We start from the raw sequence: 24,968 nt of genomic DNA on the forward strand, positions 1-24,968 counted from the left end.
TCACTCCCCTTGGCGATAGCCACGAACCGAACAACGGGTGCGAGATCATATAATAACGCCTAAATGAAACAGTTATCGCCGGTCGATCTTTCCGATTTCGTATATAAAATAGAACGTTAGGTTAGGGGACAGTATCTCGAAAAGCCTAACTAAAAATGAATAAGAAAGCACAGACGTCCATTTCCCAACTTACCTATATTACCAAAGAGATCATACCATAATCCACGATTGAATCCGATTGGGTTGGAGAAAGGTGTGGCGTTTGGATGGGGACGTGGGGGGCTGAGCCGCCATCCCCTCACCTGCAATTCAACTTCTTCTGCTCTTTTGCCCTTTTCCTTTTAAGGATTTTGTCTGTCTTCGCACATGGGGTTAGAAGCTGTCTGGAAACATCCCATTTACGTGGATCACACACTCACCCAAGTGACCATCTTCCTCCTAGAGCAGAATTACCAAAAAGTCCTATTTTTTTATTTTTTTATTATCATTTGAGTTTTAATTTTTTTTATTTATTTATATCGATTCATTCCATTCGGTCAACTTTGGCCGGCGGATACCGACGTGGACGAGGACCGACGCCGAGGTGGTAATTTTTAAAAATAATATTTTTTTCAAATTTATTTATTTTGTTCTTCTCCTCCTTCTTGCGGCCGGTCGCTTGGGTGACAAGATTGATCCCCGTCGGCCACCGGCAAGCTCGCCCCCGCCGGCCATTGGTACTGGTGAGGGTGAGCCCGGCCCATCGACGGTGAGGTCGCGGGCGAGGGGGAGCCTCGTCGTCGGTAGGCGAGGGCCCGACCTCGCCCTCTAGCAATGTCGAGCTCACCCAAGGCCAGTGAGGTTCACCTCGCCTGCTGGAGGAAGAAGAAGGAAGGAAATTAAAAAAAAAATGAAAGAGTAAGAAAAGAAAAACATAAAAACAAAAAAGATTAACAAAATATTAAAACATTGTTAAATAATGTCCACGTCAGCGCCGCCGTCGATGTCCATATCACTATTGGCCAATGGATCGAATTGACATAAATATAAAAGATTTATGACTCGATCGATAAAATAAAATGTAATTAGCACAATTACTGGTTTTTATTAAGAATTTTGTCCGTTGTCACATGAGTTAGAAGGTGTCCGGAAACATCCTCCTTTTACGTGGATCGCACGGTCACCAAAAGTCACCATCTTCCTTACGTGTGCCCCATTGCAACAATACCTTTCATGGCTCCATCTGCCCATCAACTCCCACCATCCATCCATCCATCCATCCATCCAATCCTGTCAATTTCACAGAAACCCCCCTCCTTTCTCCGAGAATTCTCACGCCCTTTCGGCCGTCACCTATCGAATTATCAATCGCCGATGATGATCGACATCCACGATCCAAACGTTTCCGAATCATAACGGCATCCATGCCGTCACGGCATAGTATAGACCAATCCAAATAAAGCCGCTTCTCGTCGAGAGTTTTCGACAACGATCTTCTTGTTGTGACATCGTGCCAGGACATTCGACGATTTATCGGCTCGATTTGTTTCGAAGATACACGCGAACCGTCCCCGTCCCTGGTGTTCGGGGTCAATTTGGCCGGAGTGATAAGTGCTACGAGACGGGTCACTGTCCCAACCCCCCCTACATTTAATTTGCAACTCGTGCCTTTCTCTGTCGAGGTGGCTGAATTGAAACTTTGGCAAGTTGGGGGGGACAGGAGAAGATGCATCGAACCAGCCCATCGAAAGAGACATGTTTCCAAGAAAAGATGTCACCGTCTTTCCCTTACCTTTTAATTTTGCTTGCAAGTAAAAACATGAAGAAGCACGTGCAATTTGTGAAACCTGCGGGTTGCTTGCACGTTCTTTCCCAAACCACCCCGAGAAATTGAGGAATCCCTCTCTTGCTCACACTTGTCGTGCAAAACATCTTTTTTTTTGGCATTGGCATAGGCATTGGAATCTTCAAATTGACCAGAAATTACAATTACTTGACCATTTTCGAATTGAGTTTCAAGCTTACATGTAAGTTTGAAAATTTGTGCAGTTGGTTAAACCTTTCATTAATTCTCCATCTAGTTCTAAGACTACGTAGTACTTGTGTGACCGTCAATTGATTTTGACCTCCCGAGTCATAAGTGTTACTGCCACTCCCGACCATAATTGAACCCAGTAATTTTCTTCGACCCCAAGAAAAACAACCTTGAATTTAACCACCCATTTAAGATGAAACACACCGTTCGTCCCTCCTCGCCCGTTTCTTTAATTACGAGAAAAACATATTAAATTTGACGGCGACTTTCTAGCCATCCAAAAATTTAGCTCCGGCAAGCATCATGTCTCCTAATCGAAGTTGATTTTCGCTAATCGATCGATTTTTTTTGGAGCGTTTTTTAGTGAAAAACCCAAAATTAGTACTTCTGTTTGGGCATTAACCCTCTCAATAATCACCAAAACTTCGAAACGGCGCAAGGAATATTCGAAAATATATCCGAGTGAGTAAGAGAGAGTTTTAGTTGAACTAGTCAAGAAGCTTCCTTCATTAGTCCTCGAACAGCAATTTCACTGTCCGAAGCATCCTAACTTGGAACATTAAAACAAAGTACAAAAAGACAGAGAGAGCCCGAAATTCGTGACCCGAAGTCCGCCCCCTTATGTACAGGAACTCATTAGTCGGGCAGCCTTTTAAGCATGATAATGATATCATCGCTGCGACGTGTCCATCGAAGTTACGATGATGCGGATCTCGACCCGACCCGTACTTGATTTGTCCCGACCGGGCCCCGTTTCGCGCCTCGACCTTCCGGGTTTTCCGGCGGAAAAATTCTTGCCTCGACCCGAGCCGCGCGCTTCAGCTGCAGGCTCCCGGATCCTTACCGGCTACGAAAGGATGGTTCAACAGCTGCGCCGGCGTCCACCGCTTGCTCGACTCCTTCTGCAGGCAGCACTCGACGAAGTTCCGGAACTCCTCCGACGCGCTGTCCGGCGACCTCGGCGGCTCCCCGAAGCAGATTGCGCACATCAGCGTCGCCCAGTCGGGCCTCTGGCCGGGACCCAACAAGGGGAAATGACCCAAATAGAGCTCCAGCAGCGTCAGTCCCAAGCTCCATATGTCGCCGGCGTAGCCGTCGTAGTTTCCGCCGTAGCTATCCGGGTCGAACCGCTCGGGGCTCATGTACGCGCACGTGCCGACGTAGGAGTTGCACGCGTCGAGGGTCCGGCACATGATCTTGCTCACCCCGAAGTCGGCGATCTTCACCTCCATCGCCGAGTTCACGAGCAGGTTCGACGGCTTGATGTCGCGGTGGATGATCTTGTGCGAGTGGAGGTAGTTCAGCCCGTTCAGCACGTGGCGGGCGACGGCGGCGAGGTGCTTCTCCGAGAAGGTACCGGAGGCTTCGAGGAGCGTCTGGAGGCTCCCGGCGTCCATGTGCTCCATCAGGATCGCGATGTCCCCGTTCGGCTTCTCGAAGATGCCGTGGCACCGGACGACGTGCGGCGAGTCCGTGCGGCGGAGGATCTCCATCTCGCGGAGGAGCTGGCGGCGGACGGTGGCGTCGCAGTCCGCCTGGACGACCTTGAGAGCGTAGACAGCGGAGGTGCGCCTGTGGAGGGCCTTGTAGACGGTGCCGCCGTTCCCGTGGCCGAGGACGCCGAGGCTCTCGAGGTCGGAGAGGGAGGTGCCGGCGGCGCCGGATCCGGCGGTGGAGGAGGAGGTGGCGGCGGCGGCGGAGGAGGAGGGAGGGAGGGGAAGGGGGAGGGGGAAGCGAGGGCGGCGGTTGGAGAGCTCTGTCAGCGGGAGGCGGAGGTTGAGCTGCCGGCGGTCGCGGACGAGTGCCATTAGAGGGAGAGAGGTAGAGAGAGAGCGGAGGGATAAGACCGACGAGTGGAGTGAATATATTGCGGATTCTCGGAGGAAAGCGGAGCGAGAGAAGCACGTGGGATAATTACAAAAAAAATAATAATAAATAATTTATGAAAGGCATCTGAAAGTGATGTTGATATTGGAGGAAGGAAGGTGGAAATGGGATTAATTCCATTTTTTCTTTATTTCCGATAATCCTATAAACTAATCCATAATTATATATTATAATTATGACCTAGTGGATTTCGTGGAGAGATCTTTCCAATAATGATTTGTTTTATTCCTTTATAAACTAATAGCATGTGACGGCATATAGCCAACCGCTCCCACAAATGAAAATAATTGTCGAGAACCCAATATAATCGACATATTAAGATGACAGTTTTTTTTCTTGAAAGCATGTGGTCATGCGTCCAACTCACAGAATTCGAGAATTAAGTAAGTGAATCCTATGTACCACATCTTTTTTTTTTTTTATAGAAAATGCAATACTCGATCGATATCTTCCGTTTCTAAATTTTGGCGTATAGATGGTATTATATATCTGTTCATGGCATTTGATGAGGTGGTGCCAACGTGATGCGGAGGTGGCAAACATGGGCGTGATTATATTATTTGTAGAATGCAAATAATTTATAGAAATTTAATCCTATACTTCATTTTGACTGCTAATTTATTAATTTGCTACCGTCAATTTTTATCGGAGTACGCGGCTTTCACTTTTTTCAAGGAATAAAGTATGAATTACTTTCCACCAGAAAAAAAAAAAAGCACCGGTTGCTTAAATTTTTTCATTAAAAAATGAGAAAATGTCATTATCGGCCCTCAATTATATCAATTTACATATAATCATAAGAAAAATAACAAGTAAAATTCTAAAATTACCTGGTCAGAATTACCCAACATTGTCCGAGGAGTATGCATGCGAAATTAGATTACCAACTTATTTGCTTCCCAGCTCATCGTCCTTTGTCTCCTTCTTAACTTCTATTGGGTCCCACGCTTTAATCTAATTAATATATTAGATGTTAGATTAGATTAGATATTGCCTGCATTGCTTTGGGATGAAGCCGAAGCCGAAGCCGAAGCCGAAGCAGCGACCCCCGCACGCCGCCTTCCTTTTTCTATTGCTTTAGATTAAAATAATAATAATAATAATGCTCAGAGTGACACGCCATAAATATTCGTATTTGATTAATGTGCATAAACATTTATCGGTTTCGCGATGCCGTCGGATTCAATTTGGAGAGATGGACATCAACGGCCACCAACCGTCGTTTCGCAATCCCTCCCCCCAATCATTGAGAGGATTTGTAGCAAAAAAACAATGAAGATTGAATAGGCCTAATTCTCTCAAAAAAGAAAAAAGAAAAAAGAAAATCCTCTATTTTAGATCCACTCTCAATTTTTTTCCCAACCTTTTTCTAAACTCCACATGTTAGGTTCACTTTCAATTCTGCCACAGTTCCTTTTTTTTTTTTTTTGGTCTAAAAAAGAAAACTTACATCCGGTCCCAGATTTGCGCCAAACTTCTTTTGTCTGAAAAAAATCATCGACTTTAACTCTAGTCCCGAATCAGCCCCAAACTTTTTTTTTTCGTCTAAAAAAGACTGCCAACTTTCAATTCAGTCTCAAATATGCCCCAATTGACCATCCGTCCAAAAATCGATAATCAATTGTTTGACGTGGTATTTCCAAGTCGATAACAAATCTACGTTAGTAAGCTCGTGTGGAAAATTACAAAATTGTTCTTTGATATAAAAATTAAGAACAATTTAACGATGATTTTTTTTTTTGTGTGGAGGGCTATTAAGGGCGGATTTGGGACTAAAGTTAAAGTTTTGTAATCTTTTTTATGGACAAAAAAAGTTCAAAGCAGATTTGGGACTAAACTTAAAGTTGGAGTTGTTTTAGGGAAAAAAAGTTTGGAGCAGATTTGGACCCGACCTGAAATTTGGGATTTTTCCTAGACAATAAAAATATTTAGTTAAAATTGAGACTGGATCTTAAATTGAGTTTTTTTAGGAAATTAGGCATAATTTACGGAAGCTAATTGGAGACCCCAGTTGACTACAGTGTTAGGAAATTTTCAGCTTGGGAACTCGAGACTATCTGTTCAAATCTAATCAATTATGTGCAAGTTATTATGGGTCGACGCTATCCTGATATAAAAAAAAATTGAAATAGGTATGGTTAGTAGTAGTAGAAGTAGTGGTAGATTCATCAACTTATCCATACCATTTTATAAAATAGGCTCCATCACTACCCATTTATGTCCGCTTCTTTGTTAACTCGCAAAAGGACAATTAACGCAAGTGTCAAGGGTGATTCGACTTCTTGTGCTGATTTTGACGCCAAAACCAAGGGCGGCACGGCCGTGGAGGCATTCATCTAGCATCAACTGCCGCTAAACATTCCCAACCCCGTTCGATGACGTGCACGCCATGAGATTTTCTTCCTCATAATGTTTGGTGGTTATAGTTCACTCTCATGGGGACCTTTTGGTGCAAGTTGCATGATCCTAATTATAAGATACAGAACTTGAAAATCGTATGTACGAGACTTCGTTGTGTGGATAGCTAACTTTTGGGGAGCGGTTCTCCTAAAAATCCACGTCAATGCACGACTTTAGTATTGGGATAAGCTTTTAGCATTACTGGACCCCATTAACATTTAATGACGTAGGCCATGATCTCATCCACTTGATGGGGGTTAGGATGCCAATTCCCTACCGACAAACTTTACGAGTTCTTTTGTCTTTAGCGAAGAAAACAAAAAAACACGTGAATTTCCACGTGGAAATTAAAAGAAATGAAGCTTGAGATTCGGAATAATAATAACTTTTCATGCGGCCCCACCATGTTTACTATGGATTAATAGGTAAAAAATCGCCTCGAAGGAGCAAAGGGGCCTACACATTTGAGATTCCCTCCACGTTTTTATCCTCGTACAAGGCCAGATTCATGGTCCTTTTGTCCTGCTGACACTAATGGAGCTCCTTTTACCGCGCTCTCCGTGACGCATGGCGTGACGTAAGCAAGATCCGTAAACGACCTGGATTCTTGATTCAAGGGAGAGCGTCTTTTTGTAGACGATTCGAACTTCGCAGAAGAAGCGAAAATATCGTTGTGAACCGGTCTGGTCCCCTCGGTACTCGCTGCCCGGGTTCCGATACGAAACGAACAACCTAGGTCGCCGCCGCACACGAGGACGCCATGTCATGTGTGACGTCATTTTCGTGTTACTCTTTGACTATAAAGAACAAGAAAATGGGATTGTCGTCATATTTGACTGTCGAGGCATCCATCTGGTTTTGATCATCATTATTAATGAGAACGATACTAGTTGTCCTTAAACTTTAACTAAATATGTAAGGTCATTCTTGAATTTTTAATTCGTTCGGTTTGATCCTTATACTATTCCTAAATGTTCAAGCGCCCCTACACTTTTAATTTCTTCGATTTAGTCCCTCGACTTTCCACAACCAACTCAATTCGGTACTATCCATAAATTTTCATAATTACATTATTGTCTAGATTTCAGAATATCTTTTCATATCAACCAGTTTTTTAAATTAACAAAAAGAGAATACGCTATCTTTTCATTATCTTTTTTCTCCTTATATATAACTATAATCTCATTTAAATGTATTTTTAACTTATGATCTCTGTAACAGTAATTATACGACCTTATTTAGAGTTATGTGGTATTCGTATTCCTTTTATTTTAAAAATAAGTGTTCTCATGTAAAGAACATCTAATGACCAAATTAATTTATCAATAGATTTCTCGTACTTGTGCTTTTATCTAAATCTTGTTCCTGAATTTTTAGATAGATAAAATTTTGGAGCTTTTTGAATTTCGTGTGTTCTTGATTAAACATAATTAAATCTATAAATAAAATATTGAAATAGCCGGAATATCAACCCGGTATAACTCTAAATGAGGTTCTACTTTTTCCTATTATAGAGAGCATAAGCTAAAGTACACTTGAATGGACCTATTGTAATATTTAAAAAGATCAAAAAGTTAGAAATTTATCAATAAGATAGCCATATTTTTCTATTGATTTATCAAATGAATTAAAATGAAAAGATAGTTTGAAATCGGGACAATAGAGAAGTTATAAAAAAAATTTGACGTTTGTACGAAAAATTGAGGGATAAGAACAAATTCAAAGTTTAGGCACTAAAATGGTATAAGACTACTATGAACAAATTAAAAAAAATGTAAGAATGATATTACGTATTAGGCGAAAATTTAAGTGTTATTAGTGTCAATTTTTTCGAATTACAAAGTACGGATAATGGTATGAGATTTCGACGCGTGATTTACAGTGCCTTAGGCTCTCCCACGTCGATGACTAGCCTTAGGGGTGTAATTCTCCTGACGTCCATGTCATGTCACGAGTTAAATAATCCGATAAACATTATTGAATCCCATCAATATTTAATGGCGTAGGCCATGACCATCGTCCACTTGACGGCGGTTCTCATGCCAGTTCTAGGCTGGCCAACAAGATGAAATTAAGATCTTGTCGCTAGGACTTACCAAGAGGAATTTGAAGGATGGAGGATTAAAATTCGAAAACAATTGTAACTTTTCATATGCCTACAATGTTAAAAATTCCTTAAAGGAACAAAGGCACATATGCATTAAGGTTGTAATTACCATGATCTCTTTTCCGCATACAATAAGGGCTAGATACATAGTTCCAATCAGCTATAAATTTATTATATGAATTCTAATTTAAAATCTTTATTTTTCAACATTATCAATTTAGTCCTAAATTTTTATGCAAATTTCAATATAGCCCTTCTTGCCATTTTTCGCCAAAGATCGCCGACATGGCGGTCCGTTCATCATCGGCCATTCTACATGGCACTTTGTCAAATCGGTGATTCTCGATGAAAATTGGCTAGACGAACTAAAGAAGAATTCTTGTGCAAATGTTTATGATTGAATTGAAAAAAAATGAAAAGTTTAGAATTAAATTGACATCCGCACTATAATTTTGGATCAATCAGATAATTTCATCTGCCGGTGCTAATTGAGCTCCTTTATTGCACTCCATGTGACGTAAGCAAGACAAAGTAATAAATCTCGATTCTTGGTGTGAGAGAGTTTCTCTTGGATTGCGACTCTAGATTTCCAAAATGATGCTGCGTGAACTAGTCTGACCTCTCAATTCGTTTCATAGTGGAACATTAGATGGAAAGATGGAAAACGGACAACCTACGTTGCCGCAGCGAACGAGCGAGCGAGCCACCTCACGCGTGACGTCAGTTTTTCATCGTCATGGATGACGTCAACTCCGGATTACTCGTTACCTTGGAAGCGATGTCTAATGCCCCGTGAAGTTGACGGGGGTTGGAAAGACCTCGTGACGACAAAAACTTAATTAGCTCGTTGAATCCTAAAGTCCGTTGTGCGGTTTGTCTCCCATTCATATTAATTTCGGAAACCACGATGTCCGCTTTGTGGATGGAATCTTATTCGACGTCGCACGCACGCAGAAATGATGATTTGCGCGTATCCGTGGGCATCGGGTCAAGCCCTGAGATTCGAGCGCTTCGGGTTATCGAAAAGGTAATCAGCTGATAATAATACCGAAAAAGTAATTAGCACTTGTCCAAGGACCCCACACAACGTAAGATTCACATGAAAATGTCCGAGCGTTCACGCAAGCCGTGCTTTTTGATATTAACAATAAGCCCACCCCTTTGCTTTCTGCTTTCTTGCCAATGGGGGCCCGTCTCCTTGTAAGATGGGATCCTTTTGCACGACGATGTGATCCAAAAAGTCATAAACCTATTATAATTTTATCAATTCGATTCTAAATCTTTTAATTTTATTAATTGAGTCCTGAACATTTTTGTATTTTAGAAATTCAAAAGGTTAGGATTTGATGTCTGACTACAACGAAGTAAAATGTAAAAACGAGAAAGAGAAAACTATACAAGGTTTTATTTTGGTTCATCCTTAAATTAGAGCTACGTCCAACAGAGGATTTCACCATAATTAGCACATCGCACCGTTAGCGGTCTGCTCTAGGAACTACTCAAGATTGATACTCCAATATTAGTTGTAGATTAGGTTGTTTCGAAAAACGACATTCACTATACTTAGGTAATCATAATATGTTGTTAGAGACCGCTTATGACTTGTGGGCTAAAAAGGATTTTGAGCACACTGCTAATGTTTAGTGAACTTACGTGGTCGGATACAATAGCGAACCGAGTTCATATTTTCTCTGCATATTGATCTACTTAAGAAGTAGATTTTAATTTATTCTCCTATTCTAAATATTTGCGCAATCGTGCATGTTATGATATAACGATTAAATGCACGATTGGAATAGACGATTGGCGGGCCCAAATCGCCCGACTCCGCTTCTTTTGTTACGCGTAAATATTGAGGCTATATATAGCCAATTATAACCCCTTGAGACAAGAAAAAAAAAAACCCTAGAGACGCCTCATAGTATTAAGAAAGTCATATTCCGAAGGAGAAAAAGACAAAGAATCGTTTTCTGTTTTTAGATCTTTGAGAGAGTCTCAAAGATCAAAGACAATCAAGCAAGATGAGCTCCAAGATCCGTAAACTAGCACTTTGATCGTTGGAGACTTCGGTTTGTGTGCATGAATACCGGTAAAGGCGCAACACTTGGGGGGCTAATCCGGACACAACCGATTGTCAATTTATCTTCAAACCGCAAAAAGTAAGTCTTGAACTCCTATTGATTTCAATATACGCATGGATCATGTCTAGGGTTTAGGTTTATAAATATATTCCGTTGCGTTTTGAGGATCTCGAAACCTCTTTAGACACCTTCCGTTCCATCACTCAACCGCAAGCAAGAAATAGTATATACAGCAATAACTATTCGTGGACGACTTGTGTGCTTTTTTGTTATTAGGGAGTATGAACCCACATCCCAATAGAGACCACTTGCCAATTAGAACTTGTGCACGTTAAATGTCTATGTTAGTGATATCCGGCCAATCATATATCTATGTCAACGATATTCGGTCAAAATTGGCCGGATATCATACCAGCAAAAGACGATTACGTCGTTTTATTAAGTTACCTCTTTGGTCGATACTCCCACCAACGTTCCTAGAAAACCTCCTGCAATCATCCAAAACAGGTCTCAACAGAAAATTACCGTCATGTTCATTTGTTCCATGCTTTGTATGACGACTGGTAACAGCATCGAGCTCAGTATGCAAACGCTAAAACGTAACCCAACTCTTAAAGCCCAGGCTTCCGCACACCGTTCCGGCCCGAGACCGCTTCTTTAGCGGGCTTTCCGGCGTACTTTGGGTTGCACTTGCTGACGTGTTCGACTCCCCTAGACCATCAAATGGGCTGAATAGGCCCCGGATCTTCTCAGTGGGCTTGGACTAACTCGGTGGCCCATTGGGCCCTACCCGCTTATGGAACTCCTCTCCTTCGAAACTAAAATCAAAGCCCTAGCATAGATCCTTGCATTGTGAACATTCCTGATCCAAACATTAGATATGCCTCGGCGAGCCTATCCTACTAAGGTTTTTGGGCCATGATAGTTTCAATCTAAGTTAAACTTCTCAACATGAGATATGCCTTGACGGGCGCAGGTTCCCCGACGAAAGCCACCTGCTCGAATTCGACCCGGCCTCGAAAGGCCTAAAGCAGTGTTGTCCATTCGGTCCCGCCGATCGGGTCGCCCGGCTCGTGATCGGGCGTGCTTTGCACCAGAGAGTATTCTGCGCGTGAAAAGAGAGAATCTGTCACATAGGACCGAGGGGCATATATCAGGCCGTAGGTTAAGATAGGATTTGGAGGAATATTGGCGATTAGATGAATGACGAGACTTCATTTGACGTTTTTCACTTCTCCTGCGCTAAACAATATATGCTACGCGGCCGACAAGACAGGGTGCGGGGGAAAATTACAATAATGGTCCTAAAATTTATTGCATTTTTATCAATTTGGTCATTTATCTTTTAATTATGCCAATCGAATTCTAAACATTTTTCACATTTTATCAACTGAGTTTATCTAGTGGACGAGGATACTAATCATCCTACATGGCACGGTAGACACCGACTTGAAGATAATTTAATAACATTATAATATCTTTTCAATTTTTTTTCCTTTTTTTCTCTTTTCCTTCTTTACTTTATTTTTTTACCGTGGCCGGCAAGGGTAAGAAGAAAAAGAGAAGAAAATAAAAATATAAGAAAATTGGAAACAAATGCTAAAATATTAAAAAGATTGTGAAAGTTAATGTCGATTCGTGTCACGTAAAAGGATTGGTGTCAACGTCAGCGATCTTCGATCAAAATCGATCCGATTGATTCAATTAATAAAGCATAAAAAAAAGGTTTAGAGCTCAGTTATCGTAATTAAGGTTTAGAATAGAACCGTAAAAATATAACAAGTTCGACTTGTTCGAGGGGCTTTTTGATAATTTTCCCGGGGAGCGCGTGAACGTAGGAATCAAACTGCGCGCAAAGTCCCGCGATTCTCTCTGTCTCCATGAATTTTTACGGTGGAGAATGCCGGTGATTAAATTCCGATACGCACACCCAATCTCCTTACGTGGGCATTCGGCGACGAAAGTGAAAGCGAATCATAAAAGCTGTCGCCATTACTACTCTGTCTGTATGTCTTCTCTCTCTCTCTCTCTCTCTCTCTCTCTCTAGCTTGTGAACTGAAGGGTCTTACTTTACACATCGCACGAGAACGACCCCATTAAATCCTGCACTCACACGGAGGATAACGCCCTTTGCCTTCTCACCTCTCTCTCTCTCTCTCTCTCCCAACGGCTTTGCCTTTGCCCATCCTTCTGTACCTGAACAGAGGAGCGCTCGAGCTTTCGGTCATCGACGATGCATGGCGGAGGCGGGAGGAGGAGCAGAGGAAGACGAGGATCGTCCTCGTCGGAGGAGGAAGATGAAGCCCGAGGGAACGGCGAGTACGAGGTGGCGCTGAGACCGGACTCCCCCAGGCGGTCGTGGAGGTCGTGGTTTGGGGACATGTTGAGGAACGAGTGTTCTTGGAGAGGCGCGCTCGCGAGGTTGGACTCCTCTCATTCTTCTTCTCCACCGCTAGGGTTTGTCATTCATCCCGACAACTGGTAACTCTCGTCTCGACAAAGCACTACCTCCATGACACGATGCATTCCCGTGGCGTGTGATTTCCTTATATGTCTAACCGGATATAAAGTGAGTCCATAGCACGGTTTTTCGCTCGTAGATATATATATGGTGGTCTTGATTGTCTTTCGAAAATTATAGTTGCATGAAATGGTCGGACGACAATCGGCTCCTATAAAGAAGAAGAGGCGGAACGAGTAGATTATGCTCCCTATTCGATTAGCCTTTTTCATTTGGTTGTCACGGCGGCATCCAGCCGATCGTATGACTAAACATTTCTCTTCAAAATTTTTTTTTTTGCCATCCTCTTTTTTTAGGAACTTTTACAGGAATGGGCTGCACGTGATTTTAACCTTTGCGATTACCTTTACCCGTACCGTAAATCATGAACGCACATAGAAAAAATGCCTTTGTATTTTCCTTTCCACGGGCGGGACATAGACAGGAGCTTTCTATGGCCATGCACGTGACAAGGTTTGTTCTTTTGGGCCAACGCCCCGACAATGCACGTGACCGAGAGAACTTTCTCATGCAAATTCACATAATTCTCAGGGAAAAAAAAATGGACATGCAAGATGGCAATTATTGTCAATGGACATGCGGCCCTAGTAAATGGATTGAGGAAGTGAAGACGCTAGTATCATAGGTGCGGGGTTCGACTCTGATACTTTGTAAAGAGACAGAGCAAAAAGTCGGAGAAATCAGTGTAAGAAATAAGAGCTATTGCAAAATAAAAAGAAGTCATAATTTCGACAACTTTGCAAATGTGGAAAATTCATCTTTTTTTGGGTCAAAAGCGGGAAATTAATTAACTAGTAGTAATTATAGAAGGGTAAAACAGAAATGCGGAATTTTACCTGAATATTGACCATGGGGATATTTCTAATAGTGAACAATATAAATGAAAAAAAGAGAGTATTTTATCATTTTCGATTCATAAAGTAAAATTTTCAAGATTTTAGCCCCCGAAGAATAATTGGCGCCAAAAACAGAGCCGCCATGCACACGCACCACTCTCTGTCGCGCGCGCTCAACACAAACGGCGGTGACGTTGTGCGAAATGATGCAGGTGGTACGTGCTATGGACGCACTTCATCCTGATATGGGCGGTGTACTCCTCCTTCTTCACCCCTCTCGAGTTCGGATTCTTCAGGGGATTGCCGGAGAACCTCTTCCTCCTCGACATCGCCGGACAGTTCGCTTTCCTCGTCGACATCGTGATCCGCTTCTTCGTCGCCTACAAGGACTCCCATTCCCACAACATGGTCTACGATCGTTCCCAGATCGCCCTGAGGTTGTCGTTGTTCACTTTATGATCTTCAAATTTTGCTGGGTTTCGGCGTTTCATGTTGGGCTTACTGCATACTGCTTGTTGTTTGTTAAGGTACTTGAAGTCTCGATTTAGCGTTGATCTCCTGGGTTGTCTCCCCTGGGATGCTATTTATAAGGTATTGATTCTGTTGCCCTAGTTCTCGCCGTCATCGCCGCGTTCTTTGATCGCTAGTTTGTGATCATTTCTGCCTATCTGATGGTGCAATGGTACGCCAAAACGGTGATATGGGGAAAAATATGCCACTAAAGCTGAGTCAGAACAGAATTTAGTTAATTTTAGGGGAGAAAGCAAAACCTTTGAATCGGAGTTTCAAACAGTTGATAGTTTCATACAAGTAGCCCAAGTGTTGAGTTTTGCAAACAAAGAATGGAGATTTTGTTCACTAGGGACAGTCGCGAATGGTTCCGCTGCTGTGTTGTTGTTGAGTTTCCTTTCCTTTGATCAGGCTTGTGGGAAGAAGGAGCCGGTCAGGTACATGTTGTGGATTAGGCTAAGTCGGGCGCTCAGGGTGACGGAGTTTTTCGAGAAGTTGGAGAAGGACATTCGGATCAATTATCTCTTCACCAGGATAGTGAAACTTCTCGTCGTCGAGCTCTACTGCACGCACACGGCGGCTTGCATCTTTTACTATCTTGCCACCACCTTGCCTCCTTCCATGGAAGGATACACCTGGATCGGGAGCTTGAAGATGGGTGACTATAGCTATTCGCACTTCAGAGAAATCGATATTTGGAAGCGCTACGTCACATCTCTCTATTTCGCAATTGTCACGATGGCGACTGTCGGTAAAGATCTTTCCTAATGTTTTTTCGGCAATATGACTTGATCTGTTGTTTTTAGAATACAAGGTGCATTATCACCTTGACAATGTTAATCTGTGGATGAACCAGTCTCGTGATTCATGATTTTGAATCAAAGTGCGTTTATGGGGCTGATCCAGGTTCTGTTTTTCAGGCTATGGAGAGATACATGCAGTAAATGTCAGGGAGATGATATTCATAATGGTTTATGTGTCTTTCGACATGATCCTCGGTGCTTACTTGCTTGGTAACATGACGGCATTGATAGTGAAAGGATCGAAGACGGAGAGGTTTAGGGATAAAATGACCGAACTTATCAGATACATGAATAAGAATAAGCTCGGAAAGCAAATTAGTAACGACGTCAAAAACCATCTGCGACTCCAGTATTGTCACACGTACACTGAGGCTACTGTTCTTCAGGATATTCCAAACTCTATCCGCACGAAGGTATGGCCATATCTCGATGCATTTCTCTGTATCATTTCCGGAAAACACTACCACAAATCAAAGCATTCCATATTGTCCTGGAAGATGAACACCATTTCGCACAATCTCGTGTTTTGGCAATTCGATATGAGTCATGTTGATGCGGTTATACACTTGTTTTCGACAGTTTCCCTGGACATACAATCTCAAATGTATTTGATTTTCGTAATTGAAAATTCAGCAGCAAGTTTGAAGTTGCAGCAAAGAGCAATTTAACCTAAAGTGTGAGTTGAGGAAAAGCAAAATGAAGACTGTACAACCAATCTTTTTTGCCTCCTTGCTATATTTAAGGACAGAAGATAGCTATACGCCCTCACTTAAAAGATTAGTAGCCAAACTAAGGGTAAGGTTCAAAAGTGGATTTATCTTCGTCGGTAAATAAATTATCAGTATATAGTGTGCCTATTTCTCGCCTTAACTAGATCGGTATTTGATAAATGTATCATTCAACAATTACAAAATCATATTGAGATGCTTCTTTGGAGTCAATTCTTGTTCGACTCCTGAGATAAAAGGACAGGAGAGTCAGACTCAACCTTTAGTTTGAGGTGGATTTGGGTAGACCAACAGCCAGACAGGGCAAATGGCGAGCTGCATGTTCCGGCTAGGATCTCAGTCTCATGACAATTAGCATGTGCGGCTTGTAAGCCTAGAGATAGAAATAAGTTCCATTCGTTCAAACTTCCAATAAGTATGCAGCAGAACTAACTTGTCTATGAAGCATCTTTCGTTCGGCCCCTACTATTCTCATCGGACCTTTCATGAAAAGAATCAACCAGTGCATCCTGCACTGTAGTCACGTTGTCTGTTTACGCGACTACAATTCACAAGAGCTGAATATTCATAGCTTTTACCTTGACCCAAAAATCGTTGTGTTTGATGTCATATATGGTGATTAATTATATAACAGTTGATATGTGTCATGTATCGGCTGCATAATTTTCTTTGCTTTCTGCTCAAAGTCGGTGGAATACATGTTTAATGGCTAGTCCTTTCTATGCCGCAGATCCAGCAAAAGTTGTATGAGCGAGACATTACTAAAGTCCCTCTTTTCAAGGGCTGTTCTCCAGGATTCATCAAGCAGATAGTAAGCCGATTTGTTAAACGTACTCAACTACGTTAATACGCAAAAAGACAGTACTAGCTGCCTGCTCTCTTCTGCTTACCGTCTACTTAATGAACAAATGAAATATTACATTAATAGGAAGAGAACTTAGTCAATTAAGCCTCTGCTGTCTCTCTTGTTTGTCAGGCAGTGAGAGTGCACGAGGAATATTTCCTCCCGGGAGAAGTGATCATAGAACAGGAAACTGCGGTTGACCAGCTATTCATCCTCTGCCATGGTTATCTGGTATGACTTCTCTACCAGTGAATCTGCACTATCTATACTTCATTCCTGTCAATCTCCTTTAAAAAACTGTCTGTATGTCCCCCCAACTCAGCTATCTAAATTTGGTGACAGTTCCTGGATCTTACACTTGGTAAAATTGGCTTAGTCTGTACTTTCTTGAATGGAAATGAGCTGAGGATAACACCATTTCAAGTGAAGCCAGCCTCAATCGATTTGCACCGCGAATAGTTTCTTGCAGTTGGAATTTAGGCTTATTATTTTGTCTACATGTATGGCAACTGAGTAAAGTCAAAAAATTGATACCACCAGAATGCATGTTCGGGGCATCATTGAGATCATGTCTAGATCCCTCGCTGTTCGAAACTGGGACTTTGTTGAAATGTCTTTGTATGGATCAAACAACAGCAAAAAAAAAAACAAGGAACTTTTAGCGTCGCGATTTGCTATGTAACTTCTGAAAAAAGCGATAACCTTTCATTATCGTATTCAAATTGGATTTATTTGTGTGGCTTGATTGATTTGTTGGCAGGAAGGAGTTGGAAAAGAAGACGATAAAGAGGAAAAGTTCCCTCTGAACTTGCCAAGTTATGGCACGCTAGGAGAAATCCCCCTACTCTGTAACACCACTTTGCCTTATGCTGTTCAGGCAGGTGAACTATGCAAGCTCTTACGCCTCAGCAAACAATCCTTTACCGAGATCCTCGAGATATATTTTTCTGATGGACGCATCATCTTGAACAACCTTGTTGAGGTGATTCATGCGCCGATTCTTAGCCTAATTGTTTTGCTTCTTCCTTTCCTGGCGACTCTTTCACCGGTCACAGTTCCTGTGGTTTTTCTGGCGAAAAAACAAAAACGAGATTTACTCATTTGCAGCATCTATGAAATTGACAGGGAAAAGACTCGAACGTCTGCAAGAAGCTGTTGGAATCGGATATCACACTTTATATCATGAAGCACGAGTCGGAGCTGGCGACGAGGCTGAACTGTGCAGCCTATGATGGAGATCTACATCGCCTGAAGCATCTGGTAGCTGCTGGAGCGAATCCTAGCTTGACGGATTACAGTGGGAAGTCGCCTTTGGTATGATTTCTCAGTTGCTTGATCATTCTTGGCATCTATAATCTGTGTCAGGGTGGCAGAAAAAATCCAATTATGAAAGTGCTTAGGAGGAACACAACATTTGGCATTCCTAGATGAGAACATGAAGAGAACTCAAAAAGCCAGCTACGTAAAACAAAGAATTTTCTTAGCATGCCGCCTGAAATTCCGTTCCTTCTGTTTTCTACAAACAGCATCTTGCTGCTTCAAGGGGACAAGAAGAAATCGTTTCTTTCCTCATCGAACAGCACGTATGCATTGACAGTTCAGGTTAACCACTTAGTTCATTATCATCTATAGTATGTACTGTGACTGTTTTTCCATATCATTGGCGTCCTACACACACGATTAGTAAATCGTTGCGGTTTGCTTGCTACCTAATCAGATGAATCTGGAAACACCGCGCTGTTGGAAGCTATCAAGCACGGCCACGATCAGGTTGTTTCTTTACTTGTCAAGGCAGGCGCTTCACTGATAATAGATGATGCTGGTGGTTTCCTCTGTACCACCATCGCAAGAAGGGACATAGATCTCCTGAAGAGGACTTTGGCTAATGGAATCAACCCGAACGCGAAAAATTACGACTCCCGAACGCCGCTTCATGTAGCTGCTTCTGAAGGGTTGTACTTGGCTGCGCATTTGCTTCTAGAAGCAGGAGCAAGCGTTTTACCCAAAGACAGGTTTAAAACGAAATGCAATTTATTCAAAAGCAGTTAGGGGCTAGTTTAGGGGGTTTTAACTTCCCAGACGCTGTCGCATTTCGCCATAAGTCATCAATTTCTTTGTTCTCGTAGATGGGGAAGTACTCCACTCGATGAAGGCCGTTTAAGCGGAAACAAGACTCTCATCAAGCTGCTCGAAGATGCGCGGGCTATTCAAATCTCCGAGTTTGCAGATTCATGCCATCTCCAAGGTGACTTCACCTCCTAATAAACCATAGTATGCCAGGATACAGCATGGGTACGTATAGTACGAAAATATTGTATCGGACACGGGGTTTATGATCAAATCCAAAATGGATTGGACGAGTACCCGTTTCTTCACCAATCTTCCGCTTTCGATGGTCACAGGATGGTGATATCATCTGTATAGTATTACTCTTTCTCAGAAGAGGGCATTCTAGTTATTCATTACATCTTCATCGCATCTTCTTCCTATAGCTGAAGCGGCTCAAACATATGAAGAAGGCCCTTTTAGTTCAAAACCATCTCTGTAAACTACAAGAACTCTTTTTGTTGTTCGCAACAGATAGGATGCAGAAAACAAAATGCACCGTGTTTCCTTCCTGCCCGTGGGACGAGAGAGGAATGCAAGGGATCGTGTTATGGGTTCCTCAGACCTTGGAAGAGCTGATCGAGGCGGCGAAACAGCAGCTCGGCGTCTCAACCGACTCGTGCATCTTAACAGAAAATGGTGGCAAAGTAACCGACGTGGACATGATCGGCGACGGTCAGAATCTGTTCCTGGTGAGCAGCGCGCGATGAGCAGCGGCACCGGAGTGGATGGCCGGCCAGGGCGTTTTGTGCTGCAGATGCAGTCGAGGAGCCAACTCACTTGCTCACAAATGAAACCTCATGATTCCTTGTTTTGTCACAGTATCGAGAACAAGAAACATTATGCCAATGAGGCGTCGGACAAGTTGGTGAGGTGCTTGGACCTTAAATAGTTAAATTGATGAGGTCCCAAGTTCGACTCATCTATACTTAGCTTTCTCACTCAAACTCCCTTCTTCACCCTTTTCTTTGGTCGAGAATGAAGAAAGAGATCAGCCGAGGTGACACGTCAAAGTGCTCCGACAATCTTCTAAAACAATTTTACGGTAATGTCATCTAAGCGCACGATTTCCTAATCAATGAATGCTTAATATAAAACACATGGTGATGTGTGTAGATTTACGATTTAGATTGTATCGTCACCCTTTTCTTTAGTCGAGAATGAAGAAAGAGATCAGCCGAGGTCACACGTCAAAGTGCTCCGGCAATCTTCTAAAACAATTTTATAGTAATGTCATCTAAAACACGCGGCGATGATGTGTAAATCTGCAATTGAGATTGTACCGTCTCGACAGTGTCAGGTCTGCCGGGGAAGCAAAAAATTATGATGAGCAAGGAAAATTGCTGAAACATAGGTTGCAAAACTTCACCAAAGTGTAACGAAAGATCATAGCGTGCTATTAATAAAGTTAAAAATAAGTGGAAAACGAAGTTGTGAGATGTCCGTGCATTTCTATATTTAAAAAGAGTACATAAAGAGCATATTTACTGGCTTTAATAGATTTGCTATTTAAGGAAATCAAATTAGATATGCATATTCAAAACATATATAAAAAAATAAGAGGAAATATCCTAAATTTATTTGGTAAATAATACAAAAGAAATTCTCCATTAACTTAGATAGATTACTTTTTTTACATTAGAAGAACCACATGACCCGGAGAGTTTATTACCTCCAAAGATGAATTACCTTCAAAGATGAATTAGTTTTATTCACGAGTACAAGCATATATGCCCAAAGGAATCAACGATCCATTATGTAATTTACTAACTATAGGAAAAGAATTTCGCCATAAACTTAATTTAGGTAATTTACTAACCATAGGAAAAAGAATATTGCCTTAAACTTTAGGAAGATCACTATTTTATAGTCGAATATTGCAAACCATGCGATTCGCGAAATTTGTGACGACTGAAACGGAAATTGCATCATCCGAAGAAAAGCCACGAAATGACGTGTGACAAGTAAACTACGATCGATGAGAAAAAAATTGCGAGTGAATTTTTTTTTGGTCGTAAATCAGTCAAGTTGAACAAGTCCTGTTTTGTTAGAGAACTATACAAGGACCTTTATTATGCAAAATTGATGCACCAAGTATCGAGTTCTTATAAAATGTAAGATATGACCAATTTTGAGAAAATTTGTCCAAAAAGTCCTAAATTTATTACACTTGTACCGGTTTATTTATAAACTTTTTAATTGTGTCAATTCGGTCCTAAACCTTTTGAAAAATTTCTAATTCGGTGATAAGCCTTTCAGTTATGCTAATTTGGTCATAAACGTTTTAATGATTTACCAAACTAGTTTTGAACTTTTTCATGAATTATCAATTTACTCCTTCCACCGGATTACTCGGATAACGTGCTCAGAGGATTATAATTGCAAAACTTCAAAACATTTAGGACTAAATTGGTAAATTTCAAAAGGTTTAGGGTCAAATTAGTATAATTGAAAAGTTTATAACTGAATTGAAAATTTATAAATGAATTTAGGAATGAATCGGCATAATTAAAGATTTAATATTGAATTGGTATAAGTGCGGTAGGTTGGAGATTTTTTTCGCCTTCTCAACCACATTTTGCGCTTGCCTTCGTCTCAGCGCGAGAGATATAGCCTTGGCTATTAAGAAACGAATCGACGAAATAAACAAGAAGTTGCGCGTTGTCCTCAGAAAGTGAAGAGGTATACGAGGGAGAAGAAGAAGCAGAAGAAGCAGCAGCGATCGAGAGAGGGTGCGGCTGCGTTCGTCGATCGGAGAAGCTCGAGAAAGAGAGAGAGAGAGGGGGGAAAAATGGCGTTGCAGTGGATGATACTGACGTACGTGGTCGCCGCCGAAGCAGCCCTAGCTCTCCTCCTGACCCTCCCTTCCCCGAAGCTCTTGAAAAACCATCTCGTCTCCCTCGTCTCCCTCATCCTTCAGCCCGCCCTCTTCGTCGTCCCCTTCGCCGGATTCCAGCTCCTAGGTCTGTTCCCGTCTCCTCCGATCGGATCGATTCTTCGGCTTTGCTCGTGTGTGAGCTCCGATTGGATTTGAATCGCTCGGCTTCTCTGATCTCGTTGGGGGAGCTCGGGTTTTTTGTACGCGCTGTGTTTCTGAGTTGCGGTTTCTGTTTGCAGATATATATTGGAAGAATGAGCACCGCTTGATGTGCACCTCTGAGATCTGCACCGCTTCCGAGAGAGACCGGTACGAGAAATCGGTGAGTAAATTGTCTTCACTTTATCTTAAGTTCCTGAAGATTGATTTCGTGTGAGATCTGGGTGTTCCTGCTGTAGCTTTATGTGAGCATTACGATGTAGATAGGGGACGTTGATAGTTCATAGGATTCTATGCGACGACGCTTGCTCTGCTATTGAAGTCACACTATGATCGACTTAACGAAATTAAGTTTGACTAGCGATGAGAATGATGTCAAGTAGCCGTAATTCGTAATGGTACAGAAATTAATGTCAAAATAAAATCAGGCGAGGTATATGTGCACAATTCTGTTGGAAAGATGGCACAATTCGCTGGAAAAGTTGAAGGTTTCATGCGGACAGCTTGTGTGAGTTCCATGGCAAGCATTCACAGGTTGAATCATGCTCTGAAAAAGGAATTACTGAACTTCCGCTTTAAGTATCATGTAGCAGAATTCAGAGTTGGTATTTGCATGATAAAGAAGGGATCTAGTTCATCCAAGAAGGTCAATTGATGCCATGAAGAAAGAGTAAGAAAAGTTGCTGGCTGCAGAAAAGCAATTTTCTCGTTTTTCTGTTATCTCATTAATGTGGTAGCTTAATAGTTCACCTTAAGTTTGGCCAGCGAGAAGTAGGATAAGCTTATATGCTTAGGTGAACCATTCATATAAGTTTCAATCCCACAAACTTTTCCTAGAAGGATAATGCTAGTTTTACTGAGACCCTTTCCCAATTGGTACATTAATTCATATGGTGATATATTTTTGTGGGGGTGTTGAACATAACACGCTTGCACTATACGTCCATTTGCAGTCTGCCACATTACTTAGATACCAGTTTCGTACACTAACCTTAATGTACTTACTCTTCTATGAAAAAGGATTTCCTCGTGAATGTTTTTGTTGCCTCCGTACTCTGGCATGTCAATGTCATTCACCTCAGTTTGGCTGGGTCTGTTTTTTCAGTTTAAGGAAAATAGAGCACCAAATTATAGTTTTTTCATGAGCCTGTGAGGAAGCTGTTTGAATTCGATGGATGACAGCTGAATCTGCACAATGATCAACTAGATATTTCCATCCTCTTCCTGAGATTTTGGCTCACTGATCAACTTCATGTAGATGACAGTGTTTGATGTCCTAGTCTTTCTCTACCTTTGATTTAAAAGTGCCTTTGCAATAACTTCCCCTCTCCTTCGAAAGAAGATTATTATTCCTCCTTGTTGCAGAACCTGAGTAGGCTCACATTGAGTACATGCCTGTAGTGAGCTAATCATTAGCAGTTTCTTCCAGTCATGTTTTTTCTTGCAATTATTCTGTTTCTCATGTTTATGCCTCATCCAATAAAAGGTCGTCTTGCTACTCCACAGCTTTTAAAGGCATTGCTACTTTTCCCTGCTGGTCGACATCAAGTGAAAATATGTAGTGTAAATGTGGGGAAATTGAATACAACTTCCACTTATATCAGGTTGCTATCTAACTTCTGATAATGACCTGGTACTTAGGCAGTTAGAGTGAACTTAATGGGTCCAATGTACTCATAGATTTGGAACTCAAGAAAGATGTTTCTTGAGACGTTTATCCACTATTGGCATGCCAAAGCACTACTGCACTGGGTTTGTCTTGGCCTTATCTAGATCCTTATGGATGACGATGGGCTCTAGTGCTGGTATTTTTCTTAGCCATATTAGGGACGTTATATTTCTTTGCTTCCCTTGATCCCATTGCAAATGATGTTCCTGTACTATAATTTGCCCTTCACCAATTGACATTTGGGTGCACTTATGCTGCTTTACAGATCTATAAAGCTCAAAGGAATGTGGTTCTATGTGCTTCAGCTTGCCTTCTTTACTGGTATGCAGCCATGTCGAAAATACTAATGAGTTTTTATATATATATAAAATTTGAAATTGCACATAGACGCTGATGATGCGGATGTGAACATATGTATGCAGGTGTATCTATCGCATTTGCAAGTACTACAAAGAAATTCAGAGGTTGGAGGAAATAGAGAAGAAATTCAAGGATCTGTAATATCATGCGCTTTCTTTAGTTCCTCCAGATGGTCAACTGAGTTAACTTCTGGATGAAGTAGCCACTGCCTTTAAAAATCTCCTCTTGCCGTGACCCGTGTTTATTTTTTTTTTTTTTTGTAATCTTTGTGTACTTCCAGTTTCATACTTGACTTTCATGGACGTTAAGTTCCTCCAGCTTAGACTAGATACTCTACCAATGCATATAGCTGTTTGGATATAAGATGCTTATTTGTTTCTTGCTTTGAGTTGTCCATATACATTGCAGGTGCCGGATTTAAGCGGATTACCATCTGATAATTGATTTGGGGTCTTAAGTAAGAGTCAGGCTTGTTTGGTAACCTCTCAGTTTTGGTCCTAGCCGCTTGACTACATCGCCCGCGAGCCTGATGCTGGAAACAATCCAAAACTTGATGAGTAGCATTTCACAGTTCCCAAATGCAAAGGTCCCTCACAGGTGTCGTTAGAATTTCTCGGGTTTTTTCAGAGTTGAGCACCTTGGATACCTTGTGGAGAGGATCATCATGAGTTTACGTGTGATGTGCATAGTGTGTACAAACCTCCCTTCTCGAGAGCGGGATGGTGGATGATTCCACATTCCTTGTTCGTAACACCTATGGAAATTTGCTGGGGGCCATGGAAGCCTTTGGAAATGCATTGACTCGACAGGGTGGTTGAACATCTCAGGTCCGCTTTGCGGGGCTACTAGTTGCAGTCCAATATGACAACGTCAGTTGTATATTGAATTAAAACGAGTGGAGCGCTTCCATATTAAAATGGAAGGAGTGGACCAGGTTGTTGGTAATCGGATCAAAAGGGATGGATCCGAAATTTGACCCCAGATATACTTCGTTGTTTTTGGTTAGTTTTCTTCCTTCCTTCCTTTCCTTCAGGTTTTAGATGTATGACGGTGAGAAATCCATGT

General features: G+C 41.8%; 3 protein-coding genes across 4 annotated transcripts; 2 read left to right on the forward strand and 1 right to left on the reverse strand.

The window, feature by feature from the left end:
• Positions 1-2,497: 2,497 nt before the first annotated feature.
• On the reverse strand, positions 2,498-3,868 carry LOC115748688 (mitogen-activated protein kinase kinase 9). The gene has a single exon (XM_048280111.1). The coding sequence runs from the start codon at positions 3,820-3,822 to the stop codon at positions 2,833-2,835; it is 990 nt and encodes a 329-aa protein (XP_048136068.1). The 5' UTR covers positions 3,823-3,868; the 3' UTR covers positions 2,498-2,832.
• An 8,747-nt stretch (positions 3,869-12,615) lies between these two features.
• Positions 12,616-19,674, forward strand: LOC115748687 (potassium channel SKOR-like). 2 transcript variants are annotated; one of them, XM_030685260.2, is made up of 13 exons: positions 12,616-12,970; positions 14,059-14,283; positions 14,374-14,437; positions 14,768-15,107; positions 15,277-15,572; positions 16,618-16,698; positions 16,864-16,962; positions 17,492-17,713; positions 17,857-18,045; positions 18,258-18,333; positions 18,449-18,743; positions 18,858-18,976; positions 19,309-19,674. In XM_030685260.2, the coding sequence occupies exons 1-13, from the start codon at positions 12,723-12,725 to the stop codon at positions 19,545-19,547; spliced, it is 2,493 nt and encodes an 830-aa protein (XP_030541120.1). In that variant the 5' UTR covers positions 12,616-12,722; the 3' UTR covers positions 19,548-19,674. The 2 variants fall into 2 exon arrangements, with proteins under 2 accessions (XP_030541120.1, XP_030541121.1); XM_030685261.2 differs by having other exon boundaries at positions 19,312-19,674.
• A 1,811-nt stretch (positions 19,675-21,485) lies between these two features.
• On the forward strand, positions 21,486-24,289 carry LOC115748738. Its single transcript, XM_048280117.1, has 4 exons — positions 21,486-21,800; positions 21,955-22,037; positions 23,809-23,864; positions 23,966-24,289. The coding sequence occupies exons 1-4, from the start codon at positions 21,629-21,631 to the stop codon at positions 24,042-24,044; spliced, it is 390 nt and encodes a 129-aa protein (XP_048136074.1). The 5' UTR covers positions 21,486-21,628; the 3' UTR covers positions 24,045-24,289.
• The last annotated feature ends 679 nt before the right edge of the window (positions 24,290-24,968 follow it).

Source organism: Rhodamnia argentea, chromosome 1 (assembly GCF_020921035.1).
Source record: "Rhodamnia argentea isolate NSW1041297 chromosome 1, ASM2092103v1, whole genome shotgun sequence".
NCBI lineage: Eukaryota > Viridiplantae > Streptophyta > Magnoliopsida > Myrtales > Myrtaceae > Rhodamnia > Rhodamnia argentea.

What these genes read in the sequence shown, in the direction of transcription:
- LOC115748688 (XM_048280111.1), bottom strand. Translation starts at nt 3,822, where the DNA reads ATGGCACTCGTCCGCGACCGCCGGCAGCTCAACCTCCGCCTCCCGCTG.
- LOC115748738 (XM_048280117.1), top strand. Translation starts at nt 21,629, where the DNA reads ATGGCGTTGCAGTGGATGATACTGACGTACGTGGTCGCCGCCGAAGCA. An exon ending in CGCCGGATTCCAGCTCCTAG is followed by an intron (nt 21,801 to 21,954) that starts GTCTGTTCCCGT and finishes TTCTGTTTGCAG; the next exon opens with ATATATATTGGAAGAATGAG. An exon ending in GAGACCGGTACGAGAAATCG is followed by an intron (nt 22,038 to 23,808) that starts GTGAGTAAATTG and finishes GCTGCTTTACAG; the next exon opens with ATCTATAAAGCTCAAAGGAA.
- LOC115748687 (XM_030685260.2), top strand. Translation starts at nt 12,723, where the DNA reads ATGCATGGCGGAGGCGGGAGGAGGAGCAGAGGAAGACGAGGATCGTCC. An exon ending in CCTGGGATGCTATTTATAAG is followed by an intron (nt 14,438 to 14,767) that starts GTATTGATTCTG and finishes TCCTTTGATCAG; the next exon opens with GCTTGTGGGAAGAAGGAGCC. An exon ending in CAGGATTCATCAAGCAGATA is followed by an intron (nt 16,699 to 16,863) that starts GTAAGCCGATTT and finishes CTTGTTTGTCAG; the next exon opens with GCAGTGAGAGTGCACGAGGA.